The following is a 22,978-nucleotide window of genomic DNA, read 5'->3' on the forward strand; positions in this document are numbered from 1 at the left end:
GTGCGTGCGTGCGTGCGTGCGTGCGTGCGTGCGTATGTGTTTACAAATAAAGCCTCATTGCCCTTCACGGTCTGAACTCGGTGCCCCTAAAATGTGATGAAAGTGATCAACTCTGTGCCAAGAGCAGCTCAAGGCTCCTTGTCTTCCAAAACTGGTGTCCCTCCCAATGCGCTTTTCACAAGTTGCCAAAGAAACAACCAAAAAAATTTAGAAGTGATAAACCCACAATTGCACTCTTAGAGACAAACACTTTTTTTTTTTATAGTAAAACTCTCCACATTGTCAGGGAATGATCCTCCATAAGTTCTTCCAGAAAAATGATATACTTTTAATGGGCTCCTGAGAGACTAACCAAGAAAAAAAAAAAAAACAACTAAGAAGAAGCCCTGTGTAGCTGGGTCTAGAAACTGGAAATAGAAGATTAATTTCACATATCAACTTCATTCTGGTACTATAGGGAGAGGGGGCCCACATCCCTCATCCTCGCATTTCCCCCAGAGTGCTCTCGAGTAGAAGCAGCAGGAAATATTAGAATGATAGAAGGGAGAGAAAAAGATAGAAAATACAGGATAGCCTCGAGAGGGCCTGGATCCTAATCCATCGGCCCTGACTGTCTCTTCCCGAGGGTCTTTAGAGGAATGCAAAGGGGTGGAACAAAAGACCTCTCCCCGCCCCCCCGGCCCCCAGCACAGCCAAGTGCAGAGCATCTCAGACACCTGGTACCTGGGCCTGTGGTCCAGTCATCCTCTATGTGCAGACCTGCTGAGGAAAGCCTGCATGGCTCCAACAGTTCTAGACGCTGGGAATTGTGCAAAAGGGCATGGGGTGGGCTCTCCACCTTTTTCTGAAACAAGAATATTCTTAGAAGCATCCAGAAAAGATGCAACTCGTCTGTGGCTCTGTTCTCCACGCTGTGACATCTCAAATAGCAAGGACACCAAGACAGTAGAACACAACCAAACCCTTTTCCCATCTCCACTTCGGCTCCAAGGGTCCAGCTAACTCCAAAATCTGGATCCTCTTCATAATGGTGTCCACTAAAAAATGCACTGAGTGGAGCAAGGCATTGCTGTGCCAGAGAGCAATCAAGCACAATTCGAATAATTTACGACCAAGGCTCAAGAAGGAAGGACACAAGAGACACAAAAGACATCTGATAAAATACACATTTATTAGAAATTTTCAGCAGCATCATTTCCAGTTTCATTTTTTTTCTAATCAAAAGTAATTACAATCGGTACTCAAAATATGAGCAACGAAATATTTTGAGAACTCGACCATAAAATAATCAGTAGTATAATTCATTCATTCATTCTCCCACCCTTCCATTCATTCATTGTTTAACACATGTGCAATATTAGCACAGAGAACCAGGAATGCTACTTGCTATGGAAGATGTATATTCATGCCGTGGTTCCTGTCGTAGAGAATATATCAGCTACTCAAAAGAAGAGCTGGGATGTGCAGTACATCCTGACACAAATGTACACATTAAGGCAAAGACCTGAAAAAGGCTCAATAAGAATGTTTTCCCTTTCTATTCATTGTCAACTGAGGAAATAAATAGTCGATACAATAATATTTTGCACACAGAGGCAAACACCCAGCTTAACTGGTATCTGCTTGGCACCCCACTTCATGGAGAGACAGGTTTGGTTTCAGTAAGTCAGCTATACAGAATTCCAGTGACTAAGGTACATGACACCTGAGATGCCAGGCAAGGGCGGAAGTTGATCTAAGGTCCATCAAGCAAGAGAGCTCCTTCCACGAAACACAAAGCCAGTGTGGGACATGAGGTGACAGACACAAAGGGTGACTTGGCCACAAGGAGCACAGCGCATTGAAAACCCGGCTGCGGTTAGAAGACGAGGCACGGAGGAGGTCCAACTGAAGCCCTTTTTGTACCCTCTGTGTTGTGTGAAGCATCCACGGTCTAGGTAGCCACCACTAGCCTCTATTAGAGCACTTACTAACCAAGCTGACACGTAATGTTGAACATTGATTATCCATTTAAGTGCTGATGTATAAATATGGACCCACAAATGAAGCCTGGAGAGGCCTTTCCTAGATTGCTCTAAAGGAGCCATGAGTGGTACCTCTTCTTTAGGCATATCCAAAGCCCTAAGCCAACTCGTTTCCTCATTAGATCATCTAGTCTTCAGCTCAGCAACCCACTCGACAGATACTTTCATTAGCAGATGCAAAAAGATGTGATAATCCTTCCAAAATTTACAGAAGTACAATATCTTCACAGCATCTCCCTCAGACAACATCAGTGCAAGATATACACAGTACCTCATGATACTTGTAAAAATATGAAATGGCATGAGTAAAAAAGACACACAACACACTTTCAACTATTGGCAAACAGAGAAAAATATATTTTTAATAAAGTACTGAATGTTAACTTTTTTCATTTGTCCGTAAAAAATATATGTGCAAAAGTGAGTATCTAATCATTCCCTAGAGAACTGGTGTGGCTATACATCAGAATCTTCTTTAACAAGATTTGCAGTGTCTTTAAATGTGTCTTCTGTTGCAGAGTAGCCTGGAGTTGGATTTCTTTTTGAAGTTTTAGCAGGGAGAGAAGGAGACGGAGGGGGAGCCACAGCCACATCTTCCTTTTGCTCGTTGTCCATCTACAACCACAAGAAGACATGAATCAGTCATTCACTTCCACAGCATGACCAAACACAGTTCTGTGTGAGGACCGGCCTTTGCCAGTTTCCCAGAATAATCCCAGTGTGAGCCAAAGCAGGGAGAGTCTGTGCTTAGAGCAGGGATTCAAAATTACCTCTGCGTAGATTGGATTTTCGAAGTTCGTGGTCTGTTTGGGTTTTCGTTTAAAGATGTTCCATTTCGTACCCTAAATGAACAGAGGAGATAGAAGGCTCTCAGTAATGGAGTTTTCTAGTTTGTTTTCTTTGTGGATGTCTTTTCCTAGGTTTTTCAATTCTTAGTAACTTGGGGGTGTGACTTAAGCAGTATATTGTTCAGTTTCTCTTCTAGTCCCTCTCAGCTGGTTTCATAGAACAATTTCAAAACCCTTCCTTAGTGTCAATATGCAGCTTCTGAAGATGGACCTATGCCATCCAGAAGATTTGCCATGCAGCTAGTCAGGTACAGGGTATGCAAAACACTAGGACACACAGAGGTTTCTAGAGCAGCCGAGAAGCTCAAGAAAAGGTCAAATTGTGTCTCTTATTTCCAAAACTGTCTTGGCCAGAATATCCCCTCTTACTTCATCACATCCACCATCATCATCCTTGTCGTCATCATCATCACAAACAACTGACATTTACTCAGTGCTTGCTGGGTGTCAGAAATTGCTTTAAGAATTTTATGAGGTTCTGATTTCATCTCAACAATCCCTTGCATGACACAGGATGAGTCACAGCAAGACAAATAGCTAAATTGTGGCAGACAAGCAGAGAGGCCTATGTACTGAAGAACTCAAAGACACACACACACACACACACACACACACACACACACACACACACACACACACCAGTGGGTTGGCCCCACACTACTGAAAACACGGTTGTAGTGCTGGCCACCTCTTTGACAGGCTCCCCCTACTTGCAGCTCAGGAAGCCCATATGTTTTACAAGATGGCTGTGAAATTTGGTACCAGCAGCACATGACTCTGGAAGACAGGCACGACCGTTCACCCAACCCACACAACTATTCTGTATGCCATCAAACAAGGGAAGGTGGAGACATACACGGAGGTCAAAGCACTGTGTTTGAAAATGTGAAGTCGAGTGGACAAGGCCAACACTCTTCACAGGCTTTGTCCCAGGCTGCAGTAGCTCCTTAGAAACTAAGCAATTGCTAACAAGAGGAATGTGGTGATCCTCATTTCCAAACCTCCTTGGGAGATCCCATGCAGGTCAATGCAACTTGTGGAAAATGACAGGACTGAGTAATAAGTATTTTCTGTTTACCAAGAAAGCTAAACTTGTGAGACTCCTTTGGACATCAATATCCTCAGTGAACTAATCAAGTGCGTCTGCTGCCCTCAACCAAGTGCCTAGCTAGTGTCCCAGGGGTCACAGATACCGGACCCCCGGACAGATGGGAGAGAACAGAACCTGGAGGGTCTCAACCCATACTGAGGCAAGTGGAAGAACCAGTGGACTGCAAAGATGTAGAGCTGGGCTGCAGTTGGGGAAGCCTGGCTCTCATTCTCAACAATCCCTCCATGTCCATCCTGTTGCTGGAACCCGGGTTGAGGGGGAGATGGAACAGCTTCTTGCCACATTACCCCTCCTTACACACAGCGCTGCCTCTGATTAAGAAGATGCCTAGGATTTGGGATGGACTGGAAAGAAAATGATAAGAATGAAAAGTCTAGCACTGCCTCGGAGTAGAGTGAGACCTAGGGACTGAACATTTGACATTCAAGTAATCTGGGGTCTGTGGAACACAAGCCTTCAATGTCCACTTTTAAATATAGCTCAAGGAGAAAGAAGTCCCTGGGAAAACAGTGAACTAAAACTGCCTTTCTATGGTGTGTGTGTGTGTGTGTGTGTGTGTGTGTGTGTGTGTGTGTGTGAGGTAATTTTTTCTGAGTCACACTGAATTAGAGAAGATGCTGCTGAACTTTTCTGAACAAGGACCAGGAACATTTCAGTGTCCTCCACCGTGTTTTGTTTGTATCTAGAAGCACTGTCATTTCCAATTTGCCCAGAGTTCCCCTTGTGAGGGACATTGTTAAGTCATCGCTCTCAGAGGTAAAATAAGTGTCCAGAATCAAGCATGTAGACCTGGAATGGCTACATGTGTGCTCACTAATGTTAGTAGTACACTATTCACTAATACAGTTTTTATCGAAGGTACTTGTTGAATTACAGCCCAAATATTCTGTGAAATGCCAAGGCTGGACAATTAGGTGTGTCTAGATTTAGAGGAAGAGGGAATAAGTAGTGCCACCTAGTGGTAGACATTGGTAATAGTAAAGCCACAAATGCAAGTTGGAAACAGACTCTCCAGGGAAGGGTCTTTTATATGTACGCTCACTATGCAAGCTTTGTGAATGTCTCAAATTTTCATGTCCTGTTTCTGAAGATATATTAGATCTAGAATTCTGTCTTCCATTCTTTAGATATATATATATATATAATATAAATATATTAGGTATATATATATATATATATATATATATATCAACCTGAAATTTTCAAAGCTCGTTGCAAATTTCTTTTCATGAGTCGATTCTGTTACCTGAACTTCACCAGCACCCGGGGAGGCTGGCTTTGGCTCCGGAACTATCTCAGAAGGATCTATGGGACTTCCATAATTCTGGTTCTCCACATTTTCTGATACAGTCACCTGCGAGCATATTGATGGCCCCTATGCAGTTTTGAAAGAATAAATGGTTAAATGAATCTTGAATACTTTTTTCTGCCTTGTTCTCCACAGTCACTGTCAGATGAGTGCCCCTTGCAGCTGTAAATATCACAAGGTCACTGAATACGTCAACCCCGGTAGTCAAGTACACCCCTCACTATCCGGCTTCCTTGTTTAATGTAATTCCTGCTGCATGCAAGACTCTTGATTCCCAAGATATTCTCATCGCACACTGGCAACCACGTGCTAAGTAAGAGCAGTTACACAAACTCAATGACCAGAATGAGTATGGCCGGGCGTGGTGGCATACACTATTAATCCCAGCAGAGGCAGACAAATGTCTGTGGGTTTGAAGCCAGCCAGGGCTACATGGTGAGACTGTGTCTCAAAAGATCAATAGATAAACAAAATAATAAAATGAGTAATCTGAGGACTGCCTAAAAGAGGATGAATTTAAAAAAAAAACAGTTGGCAATATAATACACTCCTTTTTCTTGCACTTTACATCCACCACTCTGCTTCTTTTTAAACTTATGTGTATTTGTATTTGTGCATTTGTTTTATTTCATGTGAAAATACCAGATGAAATGTCTTCTCTATTCCAAGATACACTATCCAGGAGCAGGCAAAAATTCAAATATTTTTGCCAGGCATGGTAGCACACACCTTTAATTCCAGAACTGGGGGAGCAGAGGCAGGCAGATATATGTGAGTTTGAGGCCAGCCTCGTTCCAGGACAGCCACCGAGGAACCCTGTCTTGAAAAACCAAATCCCTCCCTCCCAAAAAAGCTACTTTTGAAGGAAATGTTTCTATCACCTCATATTAAAATATACCATATGCTGAGTCTGAAAGAAATCTGGTCACTAGCAAACACTGAATGCTTTTTACTGTGTCTACTTAGATGAAGGAGGCACAGGCCAAAAGCTGGCGGGTTGAAAGGTAGCACCAGGATGTTAGTCCAGACTACTGAAAAGCAGTGTGCCTAAACATCTATGTCTTCTCCCAGCTCCTCTTAAAAGTACAGAGTAACAAGCCTTCACCAAGCAAATTAATTTCAGACCTCTGTACTTTTCAGAACAGGTCCTCCTCTCACTACGGCCCCCCACCCCCACCCCTGCTCATGACACTTATCTCTTTTTATTCATTCCTGCCATATGTTCCTGCATCCATCATGGGGCTCTGTGTCTCCTGGATCTCTAATAGATTCATACCCCTTGCTCAGACTGAATGACTGAGGACAGTGAACACCCCACGCATGGCTGCAAAGTCTCACGTCTCTGCCGTGATGCAGGGCTCTGACTATGTGCAGGGCTGTAAACCAGGGTAGCTTCATGAGTGAGGATAGGGAAGCTGAGATACAGGCCACTGGGCTTCCTCCCGTTAGGAGGGCAGGTCAGAGGCCTTGTGGAACATTCTACAACACAGAAAGGTTCAACAGCAACGATGGCTGAAAACGGGTTGTGTGACATCTCACCTGAGCTGCCAGGGTGACCTGGGAAGTGCTGTCCTTGGCTGCGTATGTTGGGTTTTCAAATACCACCGGCTGCTTCCCCACCTCCGTGACGAAGTGTTCGTTCTGGTGGAGAGGAGAGAGAGAGGTCACACCCACTGACCTGCTTCAGGCAGAAAGGTGTGTCCCTCAGATCTGGATGCCCACCCGCACAAAGTCACCCAAAACATGTCTTTCAGAGAGGGCAGGGGCGAGAAAGCAGCAGCGGGGACCCAGGGCTTCTAAGTAGCAAAGCATTGTTCCAACCAATAAAAATGAACTAAGCCATCTGCTCCAGAAATCACAAGTACTCTTCCTCTGGCTGAATTCTCTGTGGCCCTTTCATGTACGTAGCTCACCGTGGTAAGCAGTGGAGCAAAGGGTGGGTGGGAGGAAAGATAGAGGAAAATAGGGTGGCCTGAGGAATATTGTTCTTTCAGGCAAGGCTGGGGATGGAAACGACGTATCAGAAATGAGTTTCCAGATTACAGAAAGCCCCTGCTGGGCCAAGGCTGTGCTAGGATCATCACCCAGTGTACCATCTGTTCCTTCTAAGAGGTAGGCATGGCCTATTCTACACACAAGGCCAGAAAGAATCAGAAAAGGTCAGCCCATGCCTATAAATGCATACTTAGAAGATGAGAGAGTCCTAGTTTCCATCAACTCTGTGGCCTGTAGAGGACAGACTTTGTTCTTCATTTTAATACCCCAAGATTAGTTTGATTCCTCATAAGAAGCGTTTCTTCCATCAGTTAGTGCAAAGGAAAAACCTCAGATAACACCAGGGAAGCCTCACTCACCATTGCCATGGATCTATCAATAATTGTCTCCGGACCAAAAGGCGACACACTGATGTCCATGTTAACATCAACCCCTGATCTGAAAGTCACCCCGTTTCCATTTTCAGAGGGTTTGGCAAGGCTGCTTAAGCTGGAATGAACCAAAACAATGTGTTGTATTGTTTTTTAATCTTTGTAATGATTACTTTCCTGCCATGTTACCGAATCTTAACTGTGTCAAACACAGCACCTGAACACATGTGTCTACCCGAACCCATGAAAGCACGTTCCCAAATACAAGATCAGAACAAGAAATGGGGGTCACGTGTCGGAAGCCAAACCAACACACAGAAACTGACCTTGGCAGCTTGGGCAGAGCAGGCAAAAGGGAGCCAGTTTTTCTGTAGTGGAAAAAGCTAACCAGGACCAGAGCTCCAACAATGGTGATGATCAGGAATGTCAACAGCACAGCCATTGCTGTACAGAGGAGAAACAGAGTCAACATCACTACATGACAAGGAAGGCTAGAGGAGCCTTTGAGCTTTCAAAGACCAGGTCAAAAGGAGGCTGGGAGGCTGGGACTACTGCAGGTCACCCATATCCCCGACACTTACTTGTTCCTGGAGGAATGCCTCGCGAGAGCCCAACCTCACAGTAATCTCCATTGTAGCCACTGGAACACCTGGAAGCGAAGGGCCTTGACTGAGACTTTGCGTGCACAGAGGCAGAGAGAGCTCTGCCCCAGTGAAATGCCCGGGGAACCGGCAACGCAGCCCGCACCCCGTCTGCTTCTCCTGCCAACCTAAGAGCACCGGTCTGATCCCGGAAATTCACGTATGGTGCAGAGGTCCCTGTAAGGGTCAGCCTCACGAAACAGGCCCACTGGCTGCTTCCCTGCTCCGTGCCTTTCTTCCTTAGAGAGAAACGACAGGGGCAGTGGCAACGTTCCGTCCTCCAACGGCTTTCGAGAAAGCGATTGTTCCTCTTGTTCTGGGATGAAGGTTTCCAACAGGCTCCTTCACTCCGGACTTTGATGAGTCTGCCTGTCATAGTCCTTGTATTGAAGCCTCTCTCTCTCCTGTCAGCTGCCCGGCCACACTCCTAAGCCATCATCCCAGGTGAGGTGGGAGGTGGCATGGGGAGACACCTTTCTGTCTCTCACTCCTCACCCTTCCACATGACTGGGCCATTCCCAAGAAGTGTTAGAACGGCGGCATCCCTGAGAAATGCGCATAGGCATTTGAGCCAGAGCCTCAGCTGAGGCTTACTTATGACAGGCATGGTTTGGGAAGTACCCCTCACCTTCTGCAGACTCCCCCAAAGAGGGAGGACAAGCTGATTAGACCTGAAAATGGTGAATTGGGCAAGCTCCTTCCACTTGTTTTCCCAGCTAGATTAAGAGCTCAGTTTCCCTAGAAGAGCCAAGGCCTACAGCTGGGACCTCAAGAGTCAGACTTACTTGCATTTGGGGAGGTCATTCTCCTCAAAATAGCAACTTCCTCCGTGCATGCACCTGCATGGGGGAGGCATGGAGATGGGAAGCTCGCTGGCTGCAGAAAGGAAAAGCCATGCATGGGTTAGTCGGCCACTGTAGCAGAGCACTGCACCATGCAAAACCTGTCCAGGACTCGGGGGGGAGGGGGGCCAAGCTAGTTGACAAGTCTTCCTACAAAGCTGCCGTCTGCTCCCTAAGAGAAAGGAAAGTGACAGGTTCCTGGGGAGTGATATACACCTGTTCATAGAAACTGCAGAATCCTTTCCTCCTCTAAACAGTGAGGAGATGCTAAACCCAGAACATAAATCGTGTCACCTGAAATCCCCCAGATTCTCTTCGGGGAACCATTAAAGGCAAGGGTTTAATTTAGACACAGCTTGAAACTGCAACCTAAGACTCCAGAGCATCAGCAGAGGATCAGGCAAGAGGCAGACACACAGACACAGAGAGACATGCAAGCACCCAAGGGACAGCTAGCAAGGGATCTCTTGACTTGATAAGGAACCCACCACAGGATTACTGCTCCTGGTTCACCCCCGGCATACTCCCTGGATGAGTATTTATCACACGTGTATGGTGATATTTTATTTATTTTAAAATGTTATTTGTATGTTAATAAATAAAGTTGCCCGGGGGTCAGAGCTATTAGCAAACCATAGGAAAGCAGGGCAGTGGTGGCGTATGCTTGTAATCCCAGCACTTGGTAGGCAGAGCTAGGTAAGGCTCTGTGTGTTCAGGGATACAGCCAGTATTGGATACACATGCCTTTAATCTCAATACCAACCATAGAAAACCTGGAGGTCTATACAGACAGGCCGTGACGAGGTGGTCATGTGGTTGGGTTTACAACCAATGAGAAGGCAGAACAGAAACTCATATATATAAAGACTAACACAGGAAGTAGCTCTGGTTCAGAGAGGTAGGACCACGCAGGAGGAGGGGTAAGGTTTTAGCTCTTAGCTCTGACCTCTTGGCTTTCTTCTTTGCATTGGTTCTGTGTTTCTTATTTAATAAGATGGTTGGTTACATAAGGAACCCACCACAGGATTACTGCTCCTGGTTCACCCCCGGCACACTCCCTGGCTGAGTATTTCACACGTGTGTTTTATTTGAGGAGTTTGTCTACTCTCCGAGCTCTGTGGGTCTCTACTCAAGGTTCCCTTTACCAGGCCACCCCTGTGCCTCTTCCTGCCCTGGTCCATTTTTCTCCATTATCCTTTAACCATCTGTCCTATTACATATTCATAGGTTTCTTGTTTATTATCCTACTAGCAAATTAGCTCAGCGAGAGAAGGGACTTGTCTGTCTCACTCACTTCTATTATCTCTGGTACTTTCAATCACACCTAGTACAGAGTACACATTCCATAGACACGTTCCGATATGTTAATTAACAATATACCACATCAAGGACTTGTATACAATGACTGTTACTAATGGGCTTACTTTGGAGAAAGCTCTTAAATGAGAATCTCAGAGAGTGTTTGTGTTGTTTGCTTGCATGTATTGTCTGTGCACCACAGAGTGAGAGTACTCTCAAAGGCCAGAAGAAATTGTCAGATGCCCTGGAACTGGAATCACAGGTGGTTGTGAGTCGCTATGTGGGAACTGGGGATTGAACTTGGGTCCTCAGAAAGAGCAGCCAGTGCTCTAAACCACTAAACCCTCTCTCCAGCCTCAAAATAGCAGAATCTTATCACTGGGGTGAGTACCCAGGGCAGGAGAAGAGAAGAGAACAAAAGAGGTGTTTCCACCCTTAGCACTTTCTCCGAATGAGATGAATCCTTGTTGAACTGCCTGCTCCCCCAGGGGTAGGAACAGTTTATGTCTCTTCATTTCCTCGGGAAGCTCCCCAAGGATGTTAGCTGTAACATAGGCTGCAGGGTGAACTGCAGGATGACTTTCTGGTAGCTTATTAAGCAGAGGACATTGGTTAGGGACAGTAGTTATCCCCATGACTTATTAACTATTTAGACAAGCCACTGATAAATGGCTCACCCAAGGCACTGCAGGAGAATGAAACCACCTCTGCCTTAGTCCGGATGTTATTTCTCAGCTTTCAAAACATAGTCCTTTGAGAGCTCAAACTGTGAAAGGGGCATGTAAGAAAAGCAGGAGGATCCTCCAGCCACCTGCCCCCTATGCTGGCTCCTCCCCCCCCCCCCCCCAGGAAATGGTTTTCTTCCTTGAGCAAATTCTAGAACAAAGGGAATCTACTGTAGGGAGAAGAAAGGATAGAAAGAGGAAGAGTCTTATGGAAAACCCCCTCTTCAAAATGTCTCTATAACATAAATGGCAACATGACTGCCCCCCCCCCGCCTCATTCAGCTCTTCTCATGTTTCTCTGCCAAGGTCACAAATACAGGATCCTCTGGGCTGCTCTGGGCCCCAAAGCTTCCCAGGCAGTGAGTATCCTCACCTGCATCACACGCCACGGTGCTGCCGCTTAAGAAGCCGGAGCCTTGGGGACAGGCACAGCTGTACCCTCCTGGTCTCAGCAGGCAGAGGTGGCTACAGACCTGTTTGCATGGGTTGGACACTGGAAAGTAGATGGGAACAGAGTTAGGCCCTGACAGGAGACTGAGTACCCCAACCGAAGTGTGCCTAGGAACTGGCCGGGCTCTGTGTGGCATTGGCAGAGCACAAACAGCACCCCAGCACTTCTAGGTCACATGTTACCTGGATTCCCACGCTACCACCTGTGCCACCCCAAAGTGGCTCAATATTCCCATCTGGTTTCTTTGCTCTTCACAGTCTCTGTCACTACTACTCATCTCTGCTGTTGGAAGGTGAGAATCTTCTTGGTTCGTGCCTAAACTTAACATCTATTGGTGCTAAGTAATTTTAAATGGCCCGTGTGATGTTTGTAAATCTGTGTAAATTCAGATTCTGCTTCAGGAGTTCCGGGTGTGGGGAGTCTAAGTAGGCATCCCATTGCTGACCAATCCCATCTGATGTCATCAGTCCTCAGTCTGCACTGAGAAGTAAGGCCTAGGGAATGGGTTTCACCTTTCACAACCAGAACCCATACTAAGTGAAAACTTCAAATACCCACAAGTCGGGTGCAGCAAGCCGTATTTAATAAGGTCTGCCAGTCTGATACATGCTGAGATTGGAAGGCTGTTGGTCCAGCGTGAATGCCAATCTAGCACCTTTGGGATGAAGTAGAAATCCCAAGCCTTCATCTCAAGTCAGCATTTCCCCAGATGGGACCCAGAGCTTCACCTGACCGAAAAACAGTCCCCAGACTTTGCTTTTCTTTGAGCCAGGTCACCAGGTCACTTAAGACACAGACTATTACATTGAGTATTCGAGTGACAAGCTGGGAAAAACACATAAAAGCCATTCAAGAACACTACTTCCTAGAACACATGTTCACCACCGGTGTGAGTTCCTGGAACTCTCAGCTTTGAGCTGTAATTCCCTGAGGCTAACACAGGCTCTCAGAACATCAGTAAACTCCGTCCTTGGTTCAGAAATGCAGATTAGATGAGAATGACTTATCCAAACCTGCAACAGAGTTCAGCCAGAGCCAGGATACAGGATAAATGAGAGAAAAAACTGAGCTTTAGATGAGGTAGAATTAAGCTAAGTTAAGTAGCAGATACCAGGTTACCGAAAGGAAGAACCTAGAGCCAGATAACTTGGTAAAGGCTAATTTCTTTCCTCATCTAAAAAATATCCTTTCATTTTCTCCACACAATGTTGAGACATTATCACAGGTAACCCTAGGAAATGGGACTGAATGGTACAAAAATAAGAAGCGGTTATCAACAAGATTAAGGGTTCACAAGATTAAGTATCTGGTTTTGCCATTTTAAGAATGGACATGATTTCCGACATTCATGAGACAGAGACACTGAGTGATTTCTCAAAGCACGGGTCTGTTGTCTGCTAGACTCTGTGACCTAAAAAGTCTATCTCCCTAATGCCAAACAAGGACTGACTGAAACATTTCTAATAGTTTTTCTCTGTTCGTTCAGCCTATGATGCTTTCTTTCTGGATTCAAAATATTTAAAGCACCCATGCATACTCCATCATGACCATCATCATCCACTAACGCTATAGCCACCCTTCCAAAACAAGGTGTCCAGCTCATCATCGCATTCCAAGATGGCTTATTACCTGACTGATTGTATCTCAGTTGATGAAAGACTCGAACTTGAGTGAGCCAAGGGTTCACCACCAGCACTTTCTCTTTATTTCCTTTCCCAAATTTATTTTGTCTCCACACTTCTCCCTTTTCCTTAGCTACCCAGTACAGCTGGTCTTCAAAGATGTCCAGGCTGAACGGCTTCATTGCTGTTTACCAACAGTGGAGAAACAAATCAGAGTTAATGAAACAATTCCCAGCACTACGGTGACTGCTGTCGTCGTTTGGATTGAAGTAATAGCTAGCATATTTGGGCGGATAAACTAGATTATTATAAATGTCTGACTTTGGAGTTGCTGGTTTTATTCCATTTTTTAAAACAATGTGATGAACTAAGACCCTCCTTGCCTCCCACTTTGAATATAAGACAGTCCTGGCCAGCTAGGTGAAATGTGCTATGCACTGGATTGATATAGTCCTGTCTAGATTTTGGATAATAAAACAAAACACTCCTTTCCTTCTACATGTTTCTAATTGAATACAAGAACAGGCTAGCACATGGAAATGAATAGGTCTAGAAGCAATTGGATGTAGATTGCTAAGGACACACATGACTTAACATATGAGAGGCAAAAATCTCAGAGGGACCGAACAGAAATCTTAGTTCTTTCATTATCTGATCCTGGTACTTAAAATTACAATAAGGATTATTATTGTTATGAATTCATTTGAATTTAATATAGCAGCTGGGAATTGATGGGAACAAATCTGAGGAATTACACACAGACACACAGAAAATGTTAGACAATTATAAATACATGAATTCTGACTCATTCCTAACCTTCATTTATGATGAGTCTCCTGTCAGTCCCATCATATTTTATGGTCTCAATAACATCTTCTTTGGAGTCACTCCAATAGATCCGGTCATCATTCAGATAATCTATGGAAAGGCCATTTGGCCAGCCAAGGTCCTGAGAAACCAGAACGCTACGATGCTCCCCATTCATCCAGGCAGACTCAATTTTAGGCTCTTTTCCCTGGTCAGTCCAGAACATAAGCCTGTAACAGAACATTCCCTGGTTGAAGCATCTCATCTTAGTACTGGGGCACAGGAAATGTCACCAACGGTGCAGTCAACACTTTTCCTGAGTGTGACTGTTTCTACAAAGATGTCTCTTTACTTCCAACATATGCTACACATAAGACATAAAATATGACGCTGAGGTCAAGTCCACACTGGGAGTTAGAGCTTCTCAGGGAAGTACATTTTAAGCTGAATGTCTAGGGACCATGATTTCACATGTAGAAGACACCAGAATCAAAGTAATAACTCATAGTGTTTCATATACAAAGACAGGACACCAAACAGGAAAAGGACTTAGATCTATTCAAAATAAGAAGAATTTAGATGCTAATACATAAATGCTAAGTATCCACTTAAATGTCAAAAATCAAGAGGAAAAAAAGACTAACCTAGTTCTTGTGGTGAGGTCAACTACCAAACAGAGTATTTCTACAAATAATCAATGTGTGTGTGTGTGTGTGTGTGTGTGTGTGTGTATAAACACGTCTTTTATGGCTAATGTAATACACCCAAATTACCATCTGAATTTCAATACTTTTTAATGCATTCAAATAAAAGTCAAGAAAGGGATTCGTGTAAGCAGACAAATTCCCACGTGGAATTTCACCATTAGGAACTACATGTTGACTAAAGCATCCCTTCAAATACTTACCCTAGCTTAGGGTTCACAACAATGGCAGCTGGCTGATCCAGCTGGGTGGTGATCAGCCACTTCCGGTACCTTCCATCAAGGGTAGCCACCTCAATCCGTTGGCTCTTGGCATCTGACCAGTAAATATGCCTGAATGTAGAAAAGGACAGAGTTAAACAATAGAAAAGCCTGGACCAATCATTTAAAAAGAAACATGAACATGAGAAAATTAAGTCTGTAAGTTCTGGCCAGTGTGACAAATACTCAGATGCCTGCAAATTACTCAGATACTGTGTCTGAAGTGCCTGAAGCGGTTATGTCAGATGGACTGGCCTCACGTCGATTTTTTGAGTCACAGGCAGATGAAGGCGTGTGGCTTTTAATTCTTATTGCCCATGAGTCTCTTCCCCTTTGGCAAAAAGCCCAACTGTAATCAAGAAGAATGGAGCACCAGCATTTCCAAGTAACAAACTCAGCAAAGCTAGCCTGCCCCTATTTCCACGTCTAAGGCTGTATGTAAGCTTTCCCTAAGAAGCCGAGAGAAGTCCTGCAGCCTCTTAATTCCCTCATCCACTGAGGCTCAGAAAGACATAAAACTTCATATGAGAGAAATGCACCGCTACCACTTCCTTATGGAGGTGAGTTAACATCTGGGTTTCTGTAATGGTTCTCAGAGGCCCTGCTTCCTGACAGAGAACACTGAGGTTGAGTCTCCTGTTAGCCTGCAGGCACCTTAGGGACCCAATGAACTTCTTTGGAGAAGCTCGAGTCTCCTGTGACAAGACGGTTTAGAGAGGAGAATGAATTTGTACTTCAAATGACTCCATTCTCCAGGAGGGTGGGGAGCCACTGAGGCCTCCCACTTCGTCTTCAAGGTTAGGATTCTCCCACCAGTGTTCTGCAGTGCAAGCCTCCCCTGGAGGAAAGGCTTATTGGTAACACTTCCACACCAGGCTGTATATCAGGTATCCATGAGCAAGATTCTGCACAAGTTTCTGAGTTAGAGATCATCCAAACTGTGAGCCAGAAGGTTCTAGACGGTCCAACAGAATAGAACAGGGATAAAAACTCTATGACTTTGACACCAGTTGGTGCCAGCTAGCTTGGATACTAAAAACTGAGCCTTGTTCCTTTTCCCAAATAATTACCAGAGGGAAATGTTTAATCTCCAGTGATACTCTTGAAGAATTTCCCCAGTGAACAACACTGCCATACTCAAAGTTAGTCTCGAAACACAGAACTCTCACATGTAACACAGAATCTGGACCTGGGTGCTTTCCCAAACCCTTCTGTGGCACGCACTGAATATAGAAAGGGACAATGTTTGGACTGCAGGAAGAGGCGAGCAGGGGTGATTGCTGTGGCTAGGGCAGGCCCAGGCATAGTAGAGCTATGCCAGCTGATGACTTGACCAGCATAACCATGATGAACTGAAAAACCAGAACTGCCCCATGAAAATGAAAGGGGCAAGAGAGATGAGTGTCATATTTACCTTCCAATCCAGTCCACTGCTAGTCCATCTGGCTGCATTACGTATTTCAGGCCCAGGTCAACTGCACGCACGGGATTATTGCTACCAGATTCAAAGTCAGGAATGTAGGCACGTTTGATAGCACCAAACGCAGAGCCCTGTCCCAGCACAGTGTAATATACAACACCTGGAGAGGAGGCACAGAAGAGTGCGTCTTGGGTCTGGTGAGTCGTTTACTGATCTCTCTGCCTCATTTCCATGATATAACCGATTCCCTGACATCAAACCTCAACACACATTATACATGCCCTACTTACAAAAAAGGCTCAACTATAACTTGGTGGGGCCTTTCCCCCTCTCCAAGACATGGTCCTGCTATGTAGTGGTTCAAAGAACCTTTGGCTTGTAATTCTCCTGCCTCCTCCCCTAAGCACTGAGGTTGATTTGATCACACACAGATTAAGACTGAATTTTAGAGTATATTGGCATACTCTTCTTCCCCAAACAGGTATCATTCTTGGGGGAAAAAAAACATAGTTGGAAAGAAAAATATTGCATTACATAAATAAATGTGAAAATACTGTAATAAATTTACATTGGGACCATTATTAGTAGATCATAAACATTTCACATGTATTGTCACATTTACCCTTCAAAAAAGTCTCTCAAGTAAGTAACAGTAAGATTATTACTAATACTTTACAGTTAAAAATTGATTTTAAACGCATTGGTGGCCACGCTTAATCAGCACTCGGAGCAGAGTCAGGGATTCTGTGATCGAGGCAGCTGGGCTACCAAGTGAGCTCCAGGAAAGGCGCAAAGCTACACAGAGAAACCCTGTCTCGAAAAAAAAAAAAATTGATATTAATAGTTGTGACAATTGTTTGATATCATAACTCTAGGAAATGGAGCATAAGGATAGAAAAGGAACTGTGATCATAGAAGACCATGGTCAATGATAGGCATTGTTCACTTTTTCTTATATTAAACTAAGCTCTTTTAGTGCCCACTAAATGTATTTCTGTAGTAGACATTGGGCCAGGAGCTGGGAACACAGAGATGAGTTGGTTCAGTCTCCAAAGGGCACACAATTAGAAGGTAAGAGAAGATCAGGTGGACAGCTAGGTACCACAGGCAACGTAGCATGTGTCTAGAAAGCATGTATAAAATGCTATCACATCAGGGTGGGCATCTGTGGGACTCTGCCAGAATGTCACAGAGATGACATTGGTGCTCAGAAGTTTGTCATTGTGCTATGGTAGAAAAGAAGGGTAGAGCAGGGCGGTAGTGGCACACCCCTTTAATTCCAGCACTCGGGAGGCAGAGCCAGGTGGATCTCTGTGAGTTCGAGGCCAGCCTGGGCTACAGAGCTAGTCCAGGACAGGCACCAAAACTACACAGGAGAAGCCCTGTCTAGAAAACTTAAAAAAAAAAAAAAAAAAAAAGATAACTAGTGAGCAAAAGACAAGGGGATATTAAAATACAAGAAGATGTGAGGAGAAGTTTCAGTGGGAAATAAGGGAAAGCTGGCAGGGACCCGAGTCCACAGTGAAAACCCAGGAATGTGCTCAACGGGAGCTCCCACTTCCACAAATTCACCAGGTAAAAACCAAGGAAAATCATCGCAATGACCAGTGTGCAGCTTTTCTACTCACTGAGGTCCATGCCCTCGGGGTCCCAGTCATAGTCAAGCGTTTGGATGTGCTCCTCCTCTTCCAGATACTCTGAGAACTTCTCCGATGAGACGTTGTACTTCCGGATGCGAACATTCTCAGGCAGGAGCAACAGAGGAGGGTTTTCTGTAAACAAACAAAGGGCTGCTTTTTCTCTCTCATTCCACTTATACTTTTAAGAAGCGGGTATTAAATGCACTGTAGGTATTTCCCTTGAAGGCAGGGAGGAAACGGAGGAAAAGAAGAGGGAGAGGGAGAAGTTAGTTTTAGAGAAATTTGACCAAAAAAAAAGCTGACTACCCTGCATGTCTAAATCCCTGGGGTTGAGAGAATCAGTTTCTTTCTTTCTTATTTATTTATTTTATTTATTTATTTAGCCACCAGGGGCAGTTTAGACAAGATTGAGACCACTACAGAGAGTCCGAATTCATCTAGCCTCACAGGAAAAATACAGTATTCACAGCCTAGAGCTTCCTGGGGAGCTAGCTATCAGCCCTCACTCTTGACTGACAGGTTCTGTGATTCTCTTAACAGGTAATCATCCCCATAGCCCAATTTAACTGCCAGCTAATGAGAAACAAGCCAGCTTGTTCTTGAATTTTCAGGGTTTTTCCTACAGCCTAAAGTAGCTCTTTCAACGGTGACTCATCCCAAAATACATCTCTAGAATTTTAAAATTGCAAAATGTCAATCAAATGTGATTTAAGTGACTTTCAAAAGTTCGTTTTATACATTTCCTCAGACTTGACAGTATGTTTTATATGAATATTCTAATTTATTTCGGCTGCCCCCTTAGTTAAAAGATTTAAACATTTTCAAATGTGCTGCTTAATTGAGGGACCAGCTGTTCAAACGCCTTCACCCTGGTTTCTGTTCACTCTAACTGGACGATAGTCAAATGTGCACCTTAAGCACTCAACTTATATTATGTATGGATAGAGTTTCTGGTCATTCTAACTTACTATCTCCTCAATAAGTTTCTTAAACTCTAGTACCCATTTCAAATCCTAAATAAGGCCATATACTCCTTAACTGGGAAAGGTTAATTTAGATCAGATCTCTGAAATTTGAAACATAATGCTTCTGACTCATATTCTTTCTCTTTTGGTCATTTCAGCTAGTATTCATACTGCTCTTTCTTTAACTAGGTTCTTAGATAGGCATTAACCTAAAATGTAAAACCAGTGATTGATGTTCTGAATGCACCAGCCTTTCTCTCTGGGACCAGCAGTTCACGAACAATAACAAAGAAATACGTCAGCACAGTGCCCCAGATGCGCCCCACTTGTGTGTGTTTTGGCTTGCCTTGGATTTTGTGGATTCAAATCTTGAGTCCCACTGACTGGGAGCCAAGGTTTCATCAATTTGTTGTATCCTGCTACAATCTTCTGTTGTTTGTGTCTCCTACAGACTGGCATCTGTCCCATATTAGAAGCTTTTATCCAGGTATAGAAGAGGTTAAATTCAGAATGATAACTAATCTGTCTTTTAACTTTGCACATTTGTTAGGGGGCAATAGTTAGATTTTTAAGCTAGTAGAAGAGGAGAGAGAGAAGAGGTAGGTAGTAAGACAGAAGTAGTGGAGACTATAAGAAGTAGAAGTTCATTGCCTAGTACATCCGTACTCTTCAGCATTTATGTCCCCCGGAAGTGACTTGTTCCAAGCACAAACCCATCTTACCATTAGCTGCACACCGTTCTCCATAATGGCTACTCATAGACTTGAAGCCATCCGCACAGAAACACTCATAACTTCCCTTGCTATTTCGACAGCTCTGGGGGCAGATGCCAAACTGCTCACATTCATTGATGTCTGCAGGCAAAATAAAAACCAAGTCTGCAACCCATTCGGAATCGGAGCTCACAAGCAAAGCAGACTAAGAAGAGTGCACATAAAAACAAGCAATGAAACCAGAATATGTTGATGACATACTCCACAATAAAAATCAAACTTCAGTGGACTGCTGTTGACCCTAAAGCCCCTAAGCTGGTCAGTGATGGACAGAGGGTTATTTTAACTAAAGCAGCATAACTTCATACAATGGTAAGGCATCTGTTTGCTTGCAGAAAACTTCTGATATTCGTCATTGCTTCCCTTCTGATAACTAAACAGCTCAGGAAGAGTCACTGAGTTGCTTTAGTAACCAACAGAATTCTTTAAATCATCTCAGAAGGGTTATGGCTATAGCTTTGTGGCAGGTGGCTTCTCTAGAGTACATGATGCCCTAGGTTCAACTTCTAGTACTGGCAAAAAAAATGAATGAGACACAGTAGTACGTGATAAAAGACACCTAAAATCATGCTCTTCACTGACAACCTTGATGAGCTACCTTTGGAGCCCATGCCACAAAACTCATTTATGACTTGCCTAAGTGGGTATGTGACAGCTTTGTGGTTTCTGGTGGCTTTACTTAACGGACTGGTATAATGAGCAGCCGTCACCACCAAGACCTTCATTATTTGACACTGTGAGTCCCTGAGTGAGGAAACCTCATTAAGGAAATTATACAGTAGTTTAATAAAAATGTAATAGATGGAGAACATAAAAATGTAAATTTCTCTAGGTAACAATGGAAGGAAAAATATTCTACCTTGGCAGGAATTTTTGTCCAAAGTACTAGATTTGAACCCAGGACTACAGGAGCAGACAAATCCTCCATTGCTTAACTGGGTACAGTTCTGTTCACATATGTTTTCAGCACAGGTTCTGTTTTCTCCTAGATCTGAAAACAAAATCTCAGCATTACAAGTGAAGGGTACAAATCAGATCAGACGCAAACACAGACATATAACCAACTGTCCAGCATCTTCAGATGACCCTTTTCCAGAAGCCCTGAAATCAGACTGGATCTTTGTTCTGTAAATGGTCTGGATGCTATCCACACACACGTGTAGACGGTCCTGAAGGCCATTTTCCATCATATACAGCACTACCAGGCTCAAACTTTGAGTATCCAGGGATTCCACAGCTACCATCAAATGCTCTTGTTCATTCATCTTATGTAAGTAGGTAGATAGATGGTAGGTAGATTCACACATGCGCACGCATACACGCACACAAGCATGCATGTACGCGCGCGCGCGCACACACACACAAATACAGGCTAGTAGAAAATTATAAATATGAGTAAAATTTTTATAATTATTGGCCTGCTAATTGGAAGGATGTTTATCAGGGTGTAGTAAAATGCATGGTCATATTATACAGTTTTCATACACAAAATGCTTATAATAAAGACTGAATCTGAGCTTTCAACAAATAAGTACATTTCTAAATAAGTACATTCAGGATTCCTATTCTATTTTTTTAGACAGTTTAGTGTTTGTGTTAGGAATTTGCTTAGTTCATATTTAGAGCCTTAAATTAGTATATATAAGGGAAATTGTATAATATACACAGACCTTAAACTACTTTAACACTGCTCCTGCTTGGCTGCCATTGTAGCTTAGTGATAGAGAAGTTACCTAGCATGCACAAGGCCGTGGGTGGGCTTTGTCACCAGCAACACAGAAAATAATCAATAAATATAACATAGTCGTACCTTTTTACTCAGTTACTCTATTAATGAATATAATAAGGAGAAATATATACATTAAGATTTGTGATGTATAAAAATATTGAACATAATTATCTTTTCAACAATAAGGAAGAAATAAGATATACTGTATTGTCTAAGTTACCACTGATGCACCATTAATGTTATGGAAAATGATAACTTGCAGTATGACATGTTGTAATTTGTAAGATACACTTCATTTTGAGAAACATCAAAATATAAAAAGAAGCATACATCTCAGGAACAATGAGTTTTGATTATTTATATGATGGGTTGTTATTAAGAGTCAAAGCTTCAACTGATACTTTGCCATGGGAAATATCTTAAAAAAAAGTGGAGAAAAGACCGTAATGTTGTTTAAAGTATTTTATTAAATGTAGAAATTAATGTACAAAAAGAGCAAACCTTTATTTGTTATGAGATTCAGATAATTTCTTTGCTTCTGGTCCTGGGGATTGAACCTTGGGCCCTTGCACATACTAAATATACATGCAACTCAACAACACAATTACTGAGATACACCCTAGACTCTACTTATGATTATTAATATGTCCCTAGATCTTATAGCTTTCAGAATAAAGCAAAAGATGACCAGTTGTGGGTTTTTTTTTGTTTTGTTTGTTTGTTTGTTTGTTTGTTTTTGTTTTTTGTTTTTGTTTTGTTTTGTTTTGTGTGTGTGTGTGTGTGTGTGTGTGTGTGTGTGTGTGTGTGTTGGGTCCTGCTAAATGGCTATTTTTACCCCCAATTTTCTAGGGTCTAGATTATCCAGGCTTCACAGCTTGGATTCTGTCCAAATACTTCTTTGCTCATCTTTGCCTGGTGATTTTGTCCCAGTCAATCTCTGCAAGTCACCTGGCTTTCAGTCTGTCATCCTCATCAGCTTGTTTTGTTTCCAACTACCCCCACACTTGGGTCTTACAAAAAAGCTGAAGAAGCTGAGGCTAGGTAGGAGTGATGAGCAGGGTTTGTCTCCATAAAGGAGTCAAGCTTCATCTTTCCAATGAAATGTGTTTCAGCTAAAGAATCTCCTGGTTCAAATCCAAATAGACTTCTATTTCTGTCTTCCTAACCACATCTCAGGATCTCTTATGGCATAATGAAGGTATTAACTGTGTATTTTAGATAGATTAGGAGAATGCCACTCAGTAGAACACTGTCCTTCGAATGCATACTAAGTCTGGGCTGCCAATAACTATATATTCCTAAATAAATAAACCTTCCCAGGTTTTCTTGGTAATGTCAATGTTTTGGATGTGTCCGTGAACTGTCTACTTGGCATACATTGGCAAGATCATAGTAATTCTCTCATCTTTCCAGTGCCATAGTCTCTCTGCAATGAACTATTC

General features: G+C 43.3%; 1 protein-coding gene across 1 annotated transcript in view; it reads right to left on the reverse strand.

The window, feature by feature from the left end:
- Positions 1-1,152: 1,152 nt before the first annotated feature.
- Positions 1,153-22,978, reverse strand: part of Lrp2 (LDL receptor related protein 2) — a 162,068-nt gene continuing 140,242 nt past the window's right edge. Inside the window, 16 exon segments of the mRNA XM_028882005.2 lie at positions 1,153-2,639; positions 2,795-2,866; positions 5,230-5,358; positions 6,832-6,933; positions 7,647-7,776; positions 7,985-8,102; positions 8,240-8,307; positions 9,085-9,175; positions 11,539-11,658; positions 13,246-13,422; positions 14,055-14,275; positions 14,953-15,081; positions 16,424-16,589; positions 18,058-18,201; positions 19,757-19,888; positions 20,667-20,798. Of these exon segments, the coding sequence (XP_028737838.1) occupies positions 2,481-2,639; positions 2,795-2,866; positions 5,230-5,358; positions 6,832-6,933; positions 7,647-7,776; positions 7,985-8,102; positions 8,240-8,307; positions 9,085-9,175; positions 11,539-11,658; positions 13,246-13,422; positions 14,055-14,275; positions 14,953-15,081; positions 16,424-16,589; positions 18,058-18,201; positions 19,757-19,888; positions 20,667-20,798 (2,090 nt within the window). The 3' untranslated portion in view covers positions 1,153-2,480.

The sequence above is a fragment of the Peromyscus leucopus genome, chromosome 4, assembly GCF_004664715.2.
Source record: "Peromyscus leucopus breed LL Stock chromosome 4, UCI_PerLeu_2.1, whole genome shotgun sequence".
NCBI lineage: Eukaryota > Metazoa > Chordata > Mammalia > Rodentia > Cricetidae > Peromyscus > Peromyscus leucopus.